Source organism: Haliotis rufescens, unplaced genomic scaffold (assembly GCF_023055435.1).
Source record: "Haliotis rufescens isolate VD_foot unplaced genomic scaffold, xgHalRufe1.0.p SCAF_1, whole genome shotgun sequence".
Taxonomy (NCBI): Eukaryota; Metazoa; Mollusca; class Gastropoda; order Lepetellida; family Haliotidae; genus Haliotis; species Haliotis rufescens.
This window is the reverse complement of record NW_025963779.1, coordinates 15,439,996-15,459,647: the sequence shown is the minus strand read 5'-3', so window position 1 is coordinate 15,459,647 and position 19,652 is coordinate 15,439,996. Positions and strand designations below refer to the sequence as shown.

Here is a 19,652-nt window from a genome sequence, read left to right as displayed (position 1 = left end):
TTTCCTAATTATCATTGGACTGGTTCCTGCCTATCGTCCATTAGTTAATGAAACACATAGAGAGTTTCCAGGTATATTTCATTTGGAGCTTCCGGATGCGTGTCACAAAATCAATAGAGAGATGAGCAATCTTGCACGTAGGCTTCTGTATTCTTTCCGATTACGACACACATGAGTTCATGGTCAGATCTAACTTTTAATGAATCAAAATGAGGTATTGTGACATGTGACAAAGACAGGCCAGGCCCGAACACTATAAAATGACACCTTCAACATTAGCAGAGGTTTAGGAGAGAAGATTGCGGTTAGCAAACGATCAAGTCGAATCTCGATCGTTCTAGGTTTTCCCCATTTAGTGACGAGTCTGGCCGGTCTGATCCTGTCCTGTATTGATAGATGGGCTGAGAGTAAGTAAAACTAGGTGAGTATAAACCTGGTGTTGCTTTTCTTTTTATGCGTGTGTGAATGCTGATAGAGACAACTTGGAGTAAGTGTCGTTAGACCAATCACTCCCTGACGGAGCCGAGCCTCGGCGGACAAGGCGAGTGGCAAAGCCATGGTGTAATTGACCACGAGGACCAGGAACGGCAACACATTTAGTAACTGTATTAGGGTCGCTCTGAGCGCCCAAAAGCAGTTACGACAATACGCAGCACGTCAGTGCTCTGTGTACAGAGCCTGGTGAAACGAGCGCAGTGCAGCGTACAATGAAAGCACTGTCAGTATCCAGGTACACTGTTTAGGGTGTTCACCTTTATATGAATAAGAATAGCAATATCTTAAACCTTCACCCAGTTGTGAAAATTAATAGTGAGTGAGTATGGTTTTACGCCACTTTTAGAAATATTCCAGCAATATCACGGCGGGGGACACCAGAAATGGGCTTCACGCATTGTACCCATGTCGGGAATCGAAACCCGGGTCTTCGGCGTAACAAGCGAACGCTTTAACCACTAGGCTACCCGACCGCCCCTGAAAATTAATAATGGATAAAACAAAATCTTTTGAGAAAAACAAATGCAAATTCCCTGAATACGTGATTTCCTATATATATCGTTTATTCAATTTCTAACCTGTTTCCCAAAATGTTGTTCGATAATTTAATATGACGAAGACATTTAAACTTCGATCAATGAGTTTTTAAGTATATACCTATTTGTCAATAAGGTATGTCACCCCTATGGAAACTTGTAAAATGTTTACCTTACAAGCAAAAACACAATCAGACCAATGGCCCGCTTTGTCATCCAATGGAGTGAGTGAGTGAGTGAGTGAGTGTGTTGGGTTTAACTCCGCTTGTAACATTATTCCAGTTATATCACGGCGTGTCAGCTTAATGTGGGAGGAAATCACGAAGTGATGCAGGTCACAGACGTTTACTACTTCGGTGAAACCCACGAGCACGGGTATGGTGCTGACAAACCTGGAAACATAATTGGGGCGAACCGGGATTCGAGCCCACAATCATAGGTTTCTGGCGTGCCGAAGGGACGCGGCGCCTTAGACGACTGGGCTACCCGTGCCCCCTCATCCAATGGAAGAACATGCACTGTGTGCCCAACAACAGGAACAGCGATTAATTGTTACTTACGTTAGATCCTACCGCGCGTTCACAAAATGATCTTATCAAACACGTTGGCAGTTTTATTACTTTAAACCAAGACCGAAGATAGAATCATTCAACTACTCCCAATACAAGATGTAAATAACGTTGAAAGACGCGAACGATTATAATAAATAAATCAAAGCGACAAAGTCCTTAACATATTCAGAAGAAATATTTTCAAAATGCAGAATTGATTGCATGATTCCAGCTATATCATGAGTACGTCTTTACGAATCAAATAGTTTTGTTTGTTTGTTGTTTAACACCGCCCTCATCAGTATTCCAGCTATATAAGTCTGGACCTGATAATCCAGTGTTTCTTGAGCATCCAACTACACCATTAAGACGTCTCTCGCGAGAAGCACAATTGCCTCTTACAACACGCATGGGTTGCTGAAAACATATTCTATTCAGAGAGGCTGACGTGATGTGGTATCTAGGCAGAGAAAGGGTACATCACAGAGACTGACGTAAACGTGGTGTCTAAGGCGGACAAAAGGTAAATCACAGAGGCTGACGTAAACGTGGTATCTAGGCAGAGGAAGGGTACATCACAGAGGCTGTCGTGAACGTGGTATCTAGGCAGAGGAAGGGTACATCACAGAGTGTGACGTAAACGTGGTATCCAGTTAGACAAAGGGTACATCACAGAGTGTGACGTAAACGTGGTATCCAGTTAGACAAAGGATACATCACAGAGACTGACGTAAACGTGGTGTCTAAGGCGGACAAAGGGTACATCACAGAGGCTGACGTAAACGTGGTATCTAGGCAGAGGAAGGGTACATCACAGAGTGTGACGTAAACGTGGTATCCAGTTAGACAAAGGGTACATCACAGAGTGTGACGTAAACGTGGTATCTAGGCAGAGGAAGGGTACATCACAGAGGCTGACGTAAACGTGGTATCTAGGCAGAGGAAGGGAACACCACAGAGGCTGACGTAAACGTGGTATCCAGTTAGACAAAGGGTACATCACAGAGTGTGACGTAAACGTGGTATCCAGGCAGAGAAAGTTTATACCACAGAGGCACACGTACGTATATTGATCATTCCACGCAGAGAAAGGATACATCACAGAGACTGACGTAAACGTGGTGTCTAAGGCGGACAAAGGGTACATCACAGAGGCTGACGTAAACGTGGTGTCTAAGGCGGACAAAGGGTACATCAAAGAGGCTGACGTAAACACGGTATCTAGGCAGAGGAAGGGTACATCACAGAGGCTGATGTAAACGTGGTATCCAGTTAGACGAAGGGTACATCACAGAGGCTGACGTAAACGTGGTGTCAAAGGCGGACAAAGGGTACATCACACAGGCTGACGTAAACGTGGTATCTAGGCAGAGAAAGGGTACATCACAGAGTGTGACGTAAACGTGGTATCCAGTTAGATAAAGGGTACATCACAGAGGCTGACGTAAACGTGGTATCTAGGCGGACAAAGGGTACATCACAGAGGCTGACGTAAACGTGGTGTCTAAGGCGGACAAAGCGTACATCACAGAGGCTGACGTAAACGGGGTATCCAGGCAGAGGAAGGGTACATCACAGAGGCTGACGTAAACGTGGTATCTAGGCAGAGGAAGGGTGCATCACAGGCTGACGTAAACGTGGTATCTAGGCAGATGAAGGGTACATCACAGAGTGTGACGTAAACGTGGTATCCAGGCAGAGGAAGGGTACATCACAGAGGATGATGTAAACGTGGTATCCAGGTAGAGGAAGGGTGCATCACAGAGTGTGACGTAAACGTGATATCCAGTTAGACGAAGGGTACATCACAGAAGCTGACGTAAACGTGGTATCCAGTTAGACGAAGGGTACATCACAGAGTGTGACGTAAACGTGGTGTCTAGGCAGAGAAAGGGTACATCACAGGGGCTGACGTAAACGTGGTATCCAATTAGACGAAGGGTACATCACAGAGTGTGACGTAAACGTGGTATCTAGGCAGAGAAAGGGTACATCACAGAGTGTGACGTAAATGTGGTATCCAATTAGACGAAGGGTACATCACAGAGTGTGACGTAAACGTGGTATCTAGGCAGAGAAAGGGTACATCGCAGAGGCTGACGTAAACGTGGTGTCTAAGGCGGACAAAGGGTACATCACAGAGACTGACGTAAACGTGGTATTTAGGCAGGGGAAGGGTACATCACAGAGGCTGACGTAAACGTGGTATCTAGGCAGAGGAAGGGTTCATCACAGAGGCTGACGTACACGTGGTGTCTAAGGCAGACAAAGGGTACATCACAGAGGCTGACGTAAACGTGGTATCTAGGCAGAGGAAGGGTACATGAGAGAGGCGGACGTAAACGTGGTATCTAGGCAGAGGAATGGTACATCACAGTGTGTGACGTAAACGTGATATCCAGTTAGACGAAGGGTACATCACAGAGGCAGACGTAAACGTGGTATCCAGGCAGAGGAAGGGTACATCACAGAGGCTGACGTGAACGTGGTATCCAGGCAGAGGAAGGGTACATCACAGAGTGTGACGTAAACGTGGTATCCAGGCAGAGGAAGGGTACATCACAGAGGCTGACGTAAACGTGGTATCCAGTTAGACAAAGGGTACATCACAGAGGCTGACGTAAATGTGGTATCTGGCAGAGAAAGGGTACATCACAGAGACTGACGTAAACGTGGTGTCTAAGGCGGACAAAGGGTACATCACAGAGGCTGACGTAAACGTGGTATCCAGGCAGAGGAAGGGTACATCACAGAGACTGACGTGAACGTGGTATCCAGGCAGAGGAAGGGTACATGAGAGAGGCTGACGTAAACGTGGTATCTAGGCAGAGGAATGGTACATCACAGTGTGTGACGTAAACGTGATAACCAGTTAGACGAAGGGTACATCACAGAGGCAGACGTAAACGTGGTATCCAGGCAGAGGAAGGGTACATCACAGAGGCTGACGTGAACGTGGTATCCAGGCAGAGGAAGGGTACATCACAGAGGCTGGCGTAAACGTGGTGTCTAAGGCGGACAAAGGGTACATCACAGAGGCTGACGTAAACGTGGTATCCAGTTAGACAAAGGCTAATCACAGAGTGTGACGTAAACGTGGTATCCAGGCAGAGAAAGTTTACACCACAGAGGCAGACGTACGTATATTGATCCATCCACGCAGAGAAAGGATACATCACAGAGGCTCAGTAATTCCTTGTCCTTATTACCCACGTGGTGAAGATACAGGTGGTAAGATACTAAATCCGTACGTCACACGTGTGTCGTACAAGGTTGACCTTGTTTTATTCGTTTTGATTGGATAACCGTGACCTCTGTCACACCGGGACTACTTTTTTCTTTCATAAAAAATCGCGAGACGTCATTCATTTTGCGATTACAAGGCATAACTGAAGAAATTCATGAGAACGAGAGATATTTACAAACACTTTATTAAACCAAACAAGATAGTCACACGCATCAAATTCGGTTTGCTTTCTATATAAGTTATGCACAGAGCTCCTACAGACATATAATCGAGCTAGATCTATAAATCGATTGACAATGTACGACTGCCGATCGAGCGCGTCCCTTGAGCGTGCATTTAACGTAAAAGGATAAGCGTGGTGAAATGAAGTCTGTTTAAACTATCTGGACAGATATCGAGACTTACTTGGGATGATCCGGTTGTGCCATCGGTGTCCCCTTTGAAGCGTATATTTTGTGGCGCTGTTTCAGGAGGTGTTGTTCATGAATGAACGAACACGACAGCACGACCAGTTCACTTAAAGTTCACAGTTCCGATACAAATCATTCGAAAACTCCGTGGAAGTGTGCCTGACTTCTGATTTTGTGGCCCCAAACATCCCAAATGTGAACAATAACATTCCCTATCTCTAGCGTAAAACGCTGTGAGTGGATTGCGGTTGTCTTTTCTTATTCCGGTGGCGACCTTGCCCTTCGATCGTTCGAAGCTGTCACTGACATGCAAGCAGATATGAGTTTGTTGATTTTCACGTCTTCAGTATATAGGGTGGTACAGTTAACATGAATGTCTTTGGCGAACAGTCTGATATCCCTCTTCCAAAATGGTACGGACATGATATAAATTCAGCTGATAGATCAAGGAAACCGAACCATTTTGATTGCACAGACGGGACCCCGGCAGTGTGACCGACTTGGTCCGATATTCAAAGCGCGGCGCTAATGTGACATTTCAAATTTTCTTATCGGTGTCCTGCGTACTTACAACATGGCGCTTGAATTACCATAAGTTGAAGACTTTCTTCCAAAAGGATCTTGAGCGTCGGTGCTGGTTTGTTTGCAAACAGAACAGTAGGCGCATGTTGTGAATGCGTATGCATAGACATGTCAACAATGCCCATATTTGGTCTTATATCAATATTCATGCGCAACCAGATTTTGCAACCGGTTTCAGTTTGGTCTGTCAACGAACGAAAGTTGTTATGTATTTACACTTAAATATATATTTAACGTAGGTAATAAATAAAATACCACACTCCGCTTTCGCTCGGTCAGATACCATAGAAAGTCCACTCGTTTCGTAAAAATGGTATCAAACGAGAATGCGTGTAGTATTCTCTATGTATACTATGTGCCAGTCAGCCTCAGTACAGTGTCACCAGGAATGCCGTGTTCCCATCACACATGCTGCTGACAACTCAACAGGTGCAATGCCCAGAGACTGTAGTAGTGTGTGTGTGAGACTTATGTGTGTGGCTCCCTAATGCGAGATGTATAAAAGTACGGCTTTGATGTATATGGGGGTCCGACGAGAAATCATATGGCCTTCAGGCTGCAGAGGGTTCCAGTATACGTAGAGAGCACAACGTCACACAGTACTACGGGCCTGACCCTTGTGGACGTGTCACTGATCAGATTACATTAGAGTTACAGTATAGTCCGCTGACTATAAATACTCCGTGAGGCGACGCACAATTTTTTCCCAATACCATCTTGCTGTACTATTCAACCAGCTCACCAATAACCTTATATAACCCAGACATTCCGTAACTACTGCATATGGGTATGCTGGTGTCTTTGTCCTATATTAATTCATTTCGGCGTTGTTTTATCAAATGCTCCCCAACTTAATATTTGTGATAACATAAACTAATTTGTGGAATAATACGCATCATTTATAAGCTTAATATGTGCTTTATATGATTCTATTTTTCATTATACCAACCTGAAGCAAAACCTATTATTATCATTATTTCGTGGGTATAAATAGACCTGGTAGCTTATATGAAATACTGAAATTCAAACGTAGTGAGTGACCAGCCTTCGAATACCCTATCCGGTTATATGACCGTGACATAATCAGGCGGCGTATTGCTATTGTATGGTTGCCTAGCAGGAAACAAAATGACATAATTTTACTTTTTTAAAGCATTTTAATTTATTACACATTGTCCATTCGCATCCCTTATATTTGTGCTGTGGGTTTCGGGGCTCAGTGGGGTCTTTACGGATGGTGTGTGTGTGTGTGGGGGGGGGGGGGGGGGGGGGCTGGCGTAATATTGCGGGGCCCAGCAAATGTAACACCGGGTCCCTGCCTCAGTGATTGACCGTGAGCCTTGATGATGCTGTGGGTGGAGGGCGTGATGGACTTCGCAGGGACCGTTTTGGGTGGGTAGAGTTAGTATCGCGAGGGTTTTCGTGGACATGCTTGGGGTTATATAGTCTCGGCCAGGGGATTTTTCAAGGCTCTGCGTCACTGTCCCACACGGCGGACTAAGAAGGGAACTTCTAATCCTTGGTCCGTGGGGTGCTCATCGAGGGGCGTGGTTACCGTTGATATGCTTGTTTCTCTGTGGCTTGTTCAGTGAGATTTACTGAGAAAACAATATGTGGAATGCTTCATTTCGTCATTCTAACATTAATGTGACATTTAAGGTTATGACATTTTGACAAGAAGTAAGGATCCCCACGAGCACCAACTGTAATCCCACCTGTGGAAATCTGGGTTAGAATACGTCTCCAACAACCCATGCTTGCCGTAATAGGCGACCATGCTTTTCGTAATAGACGATTAACGGGATCGGGTGGTCAGGCTCGCTGACTTGGTTGATGCATGTCATCGTATCCCAATTGCGTGGATCGATGTTCATGATGTCAATCACAGGATTGTGTGGTCCAGACTCGATTATTTACATACCGCCGTCATATAATTGGATTTGTGGTATGAACAATCGTCTAATCGCTGACTGTCTGACCCAAAAGCGGAATAATCAAGTTATGTCTTGATGCTTGCGTTTTTTAATACCATTGTAATGTAAGTTTCTACAAATTCCGCAGCACTAGACGTTTCTATAAAGTCGAGGGTGAGGATTTAGAATTCAGCACATGGAAGAGTTCTCTCCCTTACATTGTTTGGATCACAATGCACTCAGAAAGGCTGCAAAAGCAGGAAAATACTTTCAAACAAATACTTGTTACCATGTACCATAACTAAATTTGACAGTAAAAACGTAATTTATTGGTACATATATTAATATCATAAATCCAGTGTACACAAACGGACAGTCTATGGTAATCATGCCATCAATGGTTGCAGGTACAGCCAGTGTTATGAGAGCTTGGTAGAAGTACAGTCCGTTTTCCTTGTATAGTCTATGATGGTGTGGGAACGACAAGAGCTGCAGAAAAACGCAATGGTCTGCATATCAATTTGTCCACTGCAATAGGTCTTCAGCAACCCATGCTTTCCGTAAAAACCGACTAGGCTGTCGTAAGGGACGACAAACGGGATCGGGTGGTCAGGCTCGCTGACTTGGTTGATGCATGTCATCGTATCCCAATTGCGTGGATCGATGTCCATGATGTCAATCACAGGATTATGGGGTCAAGACTCGATTATTTACATACCGCCGTCATATAGCTGATATATTGCTCAGTGCGGCGTAATAACAAACTAAGTTACCATGATTTGTACAGAGGTAAGAGAACAATACAGTAACAAGTGGTACATATATGGTATAGAGACGATCTCCACTGGAATGCAAACACTACACTACACACGACAACTAGATCCAGCAACAGAAAGTTAATACTTCCTCAAATTATATAAACAAAATCCCAGGATGAAATATTCCTCATCCAGCACTTTATATACACGTCATTATACCATCCTTGCTTTCATGACAATAAGGAGAGGTGATGTGAAATGGAGTTTAATCGTCTAATTTGTGTTAAAAAAGAAGGATCAAAGGTGAATACAAGTAAAATTATGTATTATATATTCTGAGAGCTTGTATCGGAGCTATTATACCATTAGTACGTTACTGTGCCCCGTTACAGCATGACGTTTACATGGAGGCACCAGTAGGTCATGTTCACCCTTATAACACGACATGGTCATGTTGGCACTGGTAGGTCATTATACCCACATACAGCATGACGTGGGTATGGATGACCAATTCGTCAGTGTACGCATTAACAGCATGACGTGAGTATGGGTCAAGAGTACGTCATTGTATCCACTCACAACGTTACGTGTGCTTGAAGGCACCAGTAGGTCATGTACACCCTTATAACATGGCATGGTCATGATGGCACTGGTAGGTCATTATACCCACATACAGCATGACGTGGGTATGGATGACCAATACGTCAGTGTACGCATTAACAGCATCAACGTGGGTATGGGTCAAGAGTACGTCATTGTATCCACTCACAACGTTACGTGTGCTTGAAGGCACCAGTAGGTCATGTACACCCTTATAACATGGCATGGTCATGATGGCACTCGCAGGTCATTATACCCAAATACAGCATTACGTGGGTATGGATGACCAATACGTCAGTGTACGCATTAACAGCATGACGTTGGTATGGGTCAAGAGTACGGCATTGTACCCAGTCACAACGTTACGTGTGCTTGAAGGCACCAATAGGTCATGTACACCCTTATAACATGGCATGGTCATGATGGCACTGGTAGGTCATTATACCCACATACAGCATGACGTGGGTATGGATGACCAATTCGTCAGTGTACGCATTAACAGCATGACGTGGGTATGGGTCAAGAGTACGTCATTGTACCCAGTCACAACGTTACGTGTGCTTGAAGGCACCAGTAGGTCATGTACACCCTTATAACATGGCATGGTCAAGATGGCACTGGTAGGGCATTATACCCACATACAGCATGACGTGGGTATGGATGACCAATACGTCAGTGTACGCATTAACAGCATGACGTGGGTATGGGTCAAGAGAACGTCATTGTACCCAGTCACAACGTTACGTGTGCATGAAGGCACCAGCACGTCTTGTAAACCCTTATGGCATGACGTGGTCATGACGGCACTAGTACGTCATTCTACCCAGTTACACGATGTCACGATATGTTAATCTGTTGACAGTCTATGGGTAAATATCATACATATATTAGACAACTAAATATAAACTTATATTGTAGAATGTGAACAACATAGTTCGGCCGAACGAATATTTTCGCACGTACTTGCATTACTTCTTAAAACACATCCGTTTAAATACAATCTTTGCCTGTGATCGGAATGTGTCACTCATGAAACCATATATGATGGGATTGGACACTGAATTGATGAAGTATGTCCTGAGGAATAAGTTATACAGAGCCAATGGTGCTCCATCCAGATGATCGTACGTGTGTTTCTGCACGGCTCTTGTCGCCATCAGAGCCAGATGGGGTATAAAGCTGAGAATGAACACAGCTGTGATGATAAACATCATAAACGTGGTCTTGTGCGTCCCCTTCTTCAGAGCAGAGTTTACTTTTGCATCTTGTTGTCTTGGATTTTTGTTGATTGGAGATGTCGTCTTGTCGTTTGACGAGGTCGTATCGTCATCCGACGGTAACTCACTCTGTGATAATGTCACCGTGATGTCGCGTGATGATGTCACAGTGTCCTCACTCGTTGGTATGTTACCCTGTGGTGATTGCACTGCGTTGTCTTGTGTTGACGTGATTGACGTGTCAGTCTCATATGGCGCATCACTAGAGTGGGTTGAACACACCTTGCTGTCAACATGTTTAGGACTCATTCCTTCTCTGTACCTCTTCTGTGCGCGGACTCTCTTCAGGATCAAGGCATAGAGGGAAGTAACAGTGGAAATAGTAAGCACGGCTAGGAGAAGTTGCATCCCATTAAACAGCGCTGGAAACGGAGTCTTTATCATGCTGTCATCCGTGGCGCATGCGTAGCCGACCACTGTTCTGTTTACAGTCTTCGTGCCTAGAATAACCATGGAGGGTGACGCAAGAATCAAAGCAATAACACACCCAATACCAACTGCAATTTTCGCCGTTTTCAAAGATATCTGAGACTTGAAAGGAGTGCATACCCGTTTGTATCTGTCCACGGCTATGGATACAAGAACAGATATTGAACTAATCACACAGACCAGGACAATCGTACGGAACACCCTGCAGAGCCATGGGACGTCGAAGGAGTAGAGATAGCGGATTACAACGATTTCTACTGGAATACACACAGAGCACACAACAGTGTCAGCAACAGCCAAGGCGATGATGAACAGGTGCGTGGTACTTCTCTTCAGCCTGACAGCATAGATATATATCACCAGGATGTTTCCGAAGAATCCAACCAGCATCAGAATCCCCAGGATGATAATGACAGGCGACATAAGTACTGCTATTTCGGTGTGGTATTCTTCAGCCTTGTCCAACGTTGTATCTTTACCAGAAGTTGTAGATGCCATGGTGAACTGAAAATATAGGAAGATAAAAAGGAATGGAAGGACATTTGGGTACGATGACATGCATCAATCAAGTTAGCAAACCTGATCACTCGATCCCGTTAGTCGCCTCTTACGTCAAGCATAGTCGTCTTTTACGGCAAGCATGGGATGCTGAAAACATTTTCTTACCCGGATCTTCACGTTCCCTATTTGATAGTGATTCATAAACACAGCCCGTGAAGATCCGGGTTAGAATAAGTCTTCAGCAATCCATGCTCACGATGTCAATCACTGGATTGTGTGGTCCAGATTCAATTATTCACAGACAGCCGTCATATTGCTGAAAGATTGCTGAGTGCGGCGGTAAACAAGAAACAAACCCAACCAAATCATGCATAAGCTCGTGCTTATGATATAGTTGGAATCATACAAAGGCCTCTGCTTTTAGCATGGAAATGTTTTGTCGCTTTTATCAATATACCCTTTTAAATGTAAACGATTACGATTAGCTTTGTAACTTGTAACTTGTAACTTGTAATCAAGGTGAGTCATGTGACGTCAACGGTCTCATGATAAGGGGCACGGGTGGCCATGTCGTCTAAGGCGCCGCGGTTCGCTGTGCAGAGTTGCGACCCTTGGGCACGCCAGAAACCTATGATTGTGGGTTAGAATCCGATTATGTTTCTAGGTTTGTCAGCACCATACCCGTGCTCGTGGGTTTAAATGAAGTGGTAAACGTCTGTGACCTGCATCACTTCGGGCTTTCCTCCCACATTAAGCTGGCACGCCGTGATATAACTGGAATGCTGTTAAAAGCGGCGTTAAACCCAACTCACTCACTCATTCACTGTCTCATGATAGGAAGCGTCTGCAACTGGAGCCAGACAATGACTCATTTCATAGCTCAGTCGCCTCATGAAGTCGACAGGTTCATCGAGAACGAAAAGGAAATTATCCTTTTAGGATGTCCTATCCCTATAATTATATTTAGGGGCGGTCGGGTAGCCTAGTGGTTAAAGCGTTGGCTCGTCACGCCGAAGACCCGGGTTCGATTCCCGACATGGGTACAATGTGTGAAGCCCATTTCTGGTGTCCCCCGCCGTGATATTGCTGGAATATTGCTAAAAGCGGCGTAAAAACAATACTCACTCACTCACTATAATTATATTTGTAATTGGCAGTGTTCCCATCCCGATGTTGATGAGAATAACATGATACTTCCTTGTCGTGACTGCACACATGGCATGACTTAATGGGTGCCGCTTGCCATGCGTTAAAATTGTCTGGAAATGTACAACTTGAGTGCGACGGATGTTAATAATTGATATAAACTGACGTCCAAAAGAAACTTTACCAGAGTTTGAAATCACTCTTGCTCAAAAACAACAAAACATACATGCATGAAGTAAAATGTATTGAGAAGATGAATATATCAACATAATCAACACTGAAAATGACAATCATACCGCGACCGAGAATGACGTCAGAGCCCCCCAGTTGGTTATGGTACATAACTCGAGCTTTCAGAATCATAGACAACAGGCAGAGTACTTAAACAATCGCTCACGTTCAATAACAAGTCATTAGTACCGTGTGTGACCACCAAATGCCTCAATACACGCAAAAACTCTTCGACGCACAGAAAAAGTCAGTCGTCTGATGAGGACACGTGGGATTTGACGCCATTCTTCTTGGAGGGCCAAGATCAGTTCTTGCCGGTTGGCTGGAGAGTGTGGTCGTTGTCCAACACGACGATCCATCATGTCCCAGAGGTGTTCTATGGGGGACATGTCGGGTCAACGTGCAGGCCACGGCAGGGCGTTGACGTTGTTGGCTGCGAGGAAGTTAGTGACAATTCTGGCTGTATGGGCTCTAGCGTTGTCATGCTGATAAATGACACCACGTGGCTGCTGTTGGAGAAGTGGTAGGACAACTGGACGAAGAATGTTATCCATGTAACGCTGAGCTGTCAAGTTTCCGTCAACGATGACCAGCGGTGTCCTCTACTGCCCACAGATCCCTCCCAACACCATGGCACTCCCTCCACCATATTGTACGACCTCCTGCACGCAACACGCCGCCGTTCGTTCACCCCTTCGGCGGTAAACACGTTGTCTTCCATCAGCCCTAAACATACAGAATCGACTTTCGTCAGTGAAGACAACCCTCTGCCAGTCACGTCGTTGCCAACGTCGTACAGTCCGGGCCCATCTCAATCGCAGACGACAATGTTGCGCTGTCAATAGCTGTCCTCTGTATGGTCTAAAAGCCCTGATTCCATGAGCCCTGAGTCTCCTGGCCACTGTCTGTCGACTAACCCTGTGACCTAAGGCATTTGTGGCCGATGACGTCACTGTCAGGAAGCGATTTCGGAGGTGCAAGGTACGCAAGTACCAGTCATCATAGGGCGTGGTCACCCTGTGTCTGCCTGTTCTTGGCCTGTCAGCGTTCCACCCTGTCTGTCTGTAAGGTTGCATCAAGTTGGTAACGGCAACACGGGAGCAACCGAAGGTTTGTGCAATATGGGCGTGGTTGGCTCCCATCTGTACCATACCCAAGGCTCGTTCACGTTGTTCGACTGTGAGTGGTAGCATTTCTTTTGTGTTTTTGTATAACTGTGGATGTCTGACTTGCCGTTGCAATCGTTTTATACCCTAAGCCGCACGTGCATTTGCAGTTGTCCGTGGTGTACGTGTTTTTCACTTTTTCGCGTGTTATCTCGCAAACATGTAACAAACGATTAACATTTTCTGCGTACACTATTGTTGTATTTAGGTTATGTGTTTTAGATAGACTGCATCGGAAAAAAAATATATGCTTTGTCTGAAATTTATATTTTCAGTTGGTAAAGTTTCTTTTGGACGTCAGTCTATAACAAGGGTTGTTGTCGAAACGATAAATAGCATTAAGTAGTGTCAGGTGTCTACTCTAAATATATCTTTCTACATTCAATGTATCCTGAACTAGGCTTCCTGCCTTGTAGCCACATGGTGACCCCGGGGAGGAAGACCCCGAAGTAATAATAATAATAATTGCAGATTAGGGACAAACTCCAGAATGCCCATATCAAGGATAACCTTCAGGCAGAGTACAAATGTAGACATAAGAACTGAGCTGAGCTGAGCGCTCGCAATAAACTTAGAGCCACAAATACTTATGCCAGTCCTTTCATATTCTTTTGGTGTTGTTGTTTGGACGAAACAAGAAACTCAGGGTATTAACACCCTCACACGAAGAATCATGTCAGACAATAGATCCCACCACCCTCGCTCTTCCCTCAATCGCCCATGGGCGAGATAGTGTAAATATTGAGTTTTTGAACAATTTTTTTTCAATTTTTTCTTCCTTGGTATGTTCCCATGAAAACAGCATGTTTAATTTTGTAAATACCTTTGACCGAGAGTCGGCAAAGACCGTAGAGTTTCTGGACTTTTGGGTTTCCAGAATTAAAATGGGACGTGTTGGCTATAGATCACCAGCAACCAAAGTTAGGCCACCTCACTAAGGACCGTGGGGACTTACATTACTTTTGCTACCTGCACGGTTCCCCAGCAGGATTTACACCAACCCTTCAGCTGCCCGGTGATGGGATGCAATTTAGCCAACAGCTAAAATAACATATATACTACGTTTAAAACCGATGTAAGCATAAATGTACTTTGAATGATGTGGTCTTACATATCCTCTCAGGGGGACAATAATTTAACGCTACTTCAACCCCCTTTGAGGATATAGCCACTAACAATCTAAGTTACATATTATACATTAGCAATATAAAAAATAGCTATTTACAGAATTCAAAATTTATCAATAAGTTCAATTTTTTTTTAAAAAAAGCCCATAATTAAATGAGAATTGATTCTATTAAAAAGATCCGTCATTGATGATGATTTGAAATATTTTTCCCTTGTGATGGAAAAATCAACACAGTCAAGCAGGACATGCTTGACCGTGATTCTTTCATCACAGGGGATGCAGAATGGAGGATCCTCACCTTTTAATATATATTCATGAGCATACCTGCTATGGCCAATACGACATCGTCGTATTATGACCTCTTCAAATCTGGACTGACAACCCAAGTAGGTGTAGCCAATAGTTGGTTTAAGTTCATGTAATTTATTTATACCTACTTGAGTGTCCCACTTCTTTTGCATTAGACCATGGATGTAGGATCTAATCACAGGTTTATAATCAGTGTATGGGATCAGAAGTGGTGTCACAGTGAATTTAATGATACAGTCCAACACATTAGCAGTGGTTGCCCAGCTTTGGCACAAACACAGTGTCACGACATGATGGTGTAGCTCGATCATTATATTACCGTCTTCGCCATGCTTGCGGTTTTGACACAGAGATCCATCCATGGTACGACCCAGAATATGTAGAGGGCGTCATCGAAAATGATAAATTGTTATCCCAATTGTTATCGGTGCCTTAGGTTTGGTACCTCCCATTGTTGACTGAAATTGGGAAGGTACCCGGGTTTGCTACCAAGAATACAGCCCTTCTGACAATCTGGGTAATACAGAAGGCAGTGTGTTTGGGAGTCTTCACATTCTCCATAAGGTTCTGGGTGGGTTTGACTAGGCAGCGCTTTCCGGGAGAAGGGGCAAGGGCCCTGATCTGATGATGAGCCTAACCAGCCTGAGCCTATATAACCGAAGCAGCCTGTAAGGCCCTAGAAGGTTGACAGCCACTTTACCATCTCATTCTACCGAGTGTCCATACACTTCTGGGTGAATTCGATCAAAGTCACATGCCTTCGGAGACACCACATGTGCTACATGTGCTGCATGTGCTGCATGTGCTTCATGTGCTTCATGTGCTGCATGTGCTTCATTGGGGGCAGGACAAAAGACGTCCTGGAAACACTCAGCAGTCCCTCATCCAGCTACTCTCTGGGACCGACGTTGTTTATCTTCACCTGATATGCGACCTGTGAGCTGTGCACAGGACCGCGTGTCACCACGTTGTATCCCCGCATGTCAAAAGAGCAAGCTAATGGGGAATGAACTCGATTATTTACAGGTCACCATAAAATAGTTTGGAAAGTAATAGTTGACCTTAAACATCTTTCTCTCACTCATCCACCCATGGTGCCCGTACAACAATTTTCTATCACCGACGGCCCAATGATACCACTTCTAATTTGAAATGCTGTGGCGTTCAACCTCAACTCTCTCACATGTTACAATACATTTATGGTGCTTTCAGGGGAGTCCGAGTGACCCCTATCTCGAAACGAATTGTACCTAGTGGTAAAAGTGTATGCTAGTCACCTTAAAATACCCATGTTATATTCGTTCATGGATAAAATATGTAGAGCCCTTTTATAGTGTCCCCGGCCGTGATATTCCTTGGGAAATGCTTAAAGCGGGGTAAAACCATAACCACTTGACTCGCCGATATAAATCGCTATCAACCACTGGTTTGCCTTAACAGATTCGTCATAATATAGCAGTATTAATAGCATGCGTAAAATACATTACCCCACATTTGACCTATCCATCCGGGATACTCAGGGCAAACAGTACGGAGTGTCCCGAGGAATGTTGTCATAGTGACCCGGTTTCATGGAGAATAAATGTCATCCTATGATATGGTACTATCACGTTTACCCATCTTCTGCACTAAAACGGTGAGAACAGAGGACGTGAGATATCAAAAACCAGCAGGTACTTACCTACGTTGCTGACATACATCCAACCTCAGAGGCTGCGACAAGAAATGTGGGCCATCCGACCAGGACGTTAAACAAGGCTTTCCACTCGCAACACGCCCATTCCTACATCAAATAAAGGAAACAAGTGCCAGTCGTTTATTGTTCGGTGCATATCACCCGTGGGTTGTGCAACTGGTATCTAGCTATAGATCAAGCTGAATAGACAAACAAACTGCCCTCTGTGTTTTTAAATATACACAGAAACTTGCGCGGATTCTGATGTTTGGAAAAGTAGGGGTTTGGCAATTACTTTCAGTTATCATGTAGTTTTGTTGAAAAGTTATCACTAAATGGGGTCAGTCATTGTGTTGTTATATGTTTACTTTTAGGATATCCAAATGTATACATGTTTATACCCCAAACAAATAAACCACACACCAGCCAGCTTGCGTTGTACGTGGAAACCAGGCTAAACCTGTTCGACAAAAATCTCTTTGTGACATGGGATGACGAAGTTATTTTATAAACCTGTAGTGGCGTCATCCGACGGTTTTACGGGGCCTCGAAGGAAGTCAAGATCGTTGAATCCAGGGCATCCTCCATTTTGCTATCTGAATGCCGGATTTCACGGATCTCGTCTGTTTTTGATGTTGATCAACAATTTGAAGAACCCCTCTTCACAGTAGTGTTACACCACCAAGATTTAATTCCATTTAGTATGAATCTACTGTTGACTTTTGACGGGTTAAAAGTCACAATTTGTTTACATAAACATTCCTTAACATGAATCGAACTTGCAAACTCACATATCATGTTTAATATTGTAACCCATTGTCCTCCCACTGAACCACCGCGGACAAGTGATGAGAGTGTGTTCAATCTTACATGCCATGACTTCAGATGTGTACATGCTGCACGTGGTCTTTCTCTGGTCAAGGTCTTGTGATTCGTTTTATTATTGTATTGTTTCACTATGAGGCATCCCGATGGGTATTTTCATTCTTTCTGGTATATCTTATATTTATTATTTTCTACATATAAATATGTGTCTCATGTGGCTACAATGTTACTAGTGACCATGTGCTTGGAGTGGAATACATATCTCACGAGTCTATTGACAAACTACCATGGGGTATATTGTATACTGCATTTCTCATTGCATTTCTGGTGACTAGTGTGTGTGAGAGAAAGAGAGAGTGCGTGTATGTGACATTATTACATGTATGCCAAGTGTCGTTGTCCCTTAACACAGAGACCGCATCCGTGGTCTAGTGGTCGAGCGTCCGCCCGGAGAGCGGAAGGTCCGGGGTTCGATCCCCGACCGCGTCATACCAAAAGACGTTAAAAGATGGTACTTGTTGTTACCCTGTCTGGCACTCGGCATTAAGGGGCTAAAACAAGGACTGGTCGGCTCGGAGTCAGTATACTATGTCTGAGTGGGGTATTCATGTTAAACTGCGGCATGATATCTCAGTGAGCTAGCACTATAAATCGGCATCAGTCGGGACTAGTACAAGCAGCCACACAAACACACACACGTACATGCACCGCTTGTGACAGTCATACTATTCCGAATCCATAACCAAAGAGTAAAGCCTTATGTGTTGCCCAGTTGTTTCTTTTAAACATTAAATAACACTAATGTGGATAAATATTTGGTTGCAGTGACATTATGGGTGACCAATACTTAATGCACCTTATACGATATATAGCATAAAGAGGGTTAGTACTACATTCACCAAATGTATGACTTATATCTAAAAGAAACTTACAAATGTGTATGCACACGTTCGATTGTTTTCGCGCGCTGTAAAACCACAGAGGGTTACTGCACCTTCTTATTGTGTTACTTTAAAAGGAATAAGGGCTGCACTATCTTGTTCCGATAGGTTCTAAGGTGTTCTAGTCCAGACATTCATTAAATTTGGACATTTATAGGTATTGACAATAGTCTTGCCATTATCATTATAAAACCATTTTTCGGGAATCGAGACGGCCACCACTTTTAAATATCATTACATTTTTTTATCCATATTAATTTCCATTCCCCATGTTACCGAGTAGGTATATAGCAAGTTTCGAGTTTCTTTTGCAGTGTTAAATGAAAATTGAAAACAGTAATGGACTGAGAGTACATCCCTGGCGGACATCAGAAGAGTGAGTGAGTATGGTTTTACGCCGCTTTTAGCAATATTCCAGAAATATCACGGAGGGGGGCGCTGTAAATGGGCTTCACACATGGACATCAGAAGAACATATGAAATATTCTGATAGTTTCTTAGCACTTCCTTTGACAATTTCACACTATCAGAGATACTCTTAATAACAATATCATACAAATTTTTAATAACCTAACAAAACTTCCCCTGTACTCCAATTTACAATAACACATAACATTTTTTTCAAAAGATCAATGTTTTTCGAATGTACCCTTTCCCAGAGTTATAATATTTGTGGACAGGTGATTGGAGGATATTAATATTATCTGCAGTAGAATTCTTTTCTAAAACCACCGTGGTATTCTTCAACCATATGGGCGGTCGGGTAGCCTAGTGGTTAAAGTGTTCGCTCGTCACGCCGAAGACCCGGGTTCGATTCCCGACATGAGTACAATGTGTGAAGCCCATTTCTGGTGTCCCCCGCCGTGATATTGCTGGAATATTGCTAAAAGCGGCGTAAAACCAAACTCACTCACTCACTCACTCTTCAACC

The 19,652-nt window shown here is 44.0% G+C and overlaps 1 protein-coding gene across 2 annotated transcripts; it reads right to left on the bottom strand.

Annotated features, from left to right (window-relative positions):
- Positions 1–9,899: 9,899 nt before the first annotated feature.
- LOC124149162 (neuropeptide S receptor-like) lies at positions 9,900–17,093 on the bottom strand. Of its 2 annotated transcripts, none has more exons than XM_046520563.2 (2): positions 16,962–17,093; positions 9,900–11,302 (listed from the first exon to the last, which is right to left on the bottom strand). In XM_046520563.2, exon 2 carries the CDS (start codon positions 11,294–11,296, stop codon positions 10,061–10,063), a length of 1,236 nt encoding a protein of 411 aa, XP_046376519.1. In that variant the 5' UTR covers positions 11,297–11,302; positions 16,962–17,093; the 3' UTR covers positions 9,900–10,060. The 2 variants fall into 2 exon arrangements, with proteins under 2 accessions (XP_046376519.1, XP_046376528.1); XM_046520572.2 differs by lacking the exon at positions 16,962–17,093 and adding an exon at positions 16,768–16,927.
- Positions 17,094–19,652: the final 2,559 nt, after the last annotated feature.

What these genes read in the sequence shown, in the direction of transcription:
- LOC124149162 (XM_046520563.2), bottom strand. Translation starts at nt 11,296, where the DNA reads ATGGCATCTACAACTTCTGGTAAAGATACAACGTTGGACAAGGCTGAA.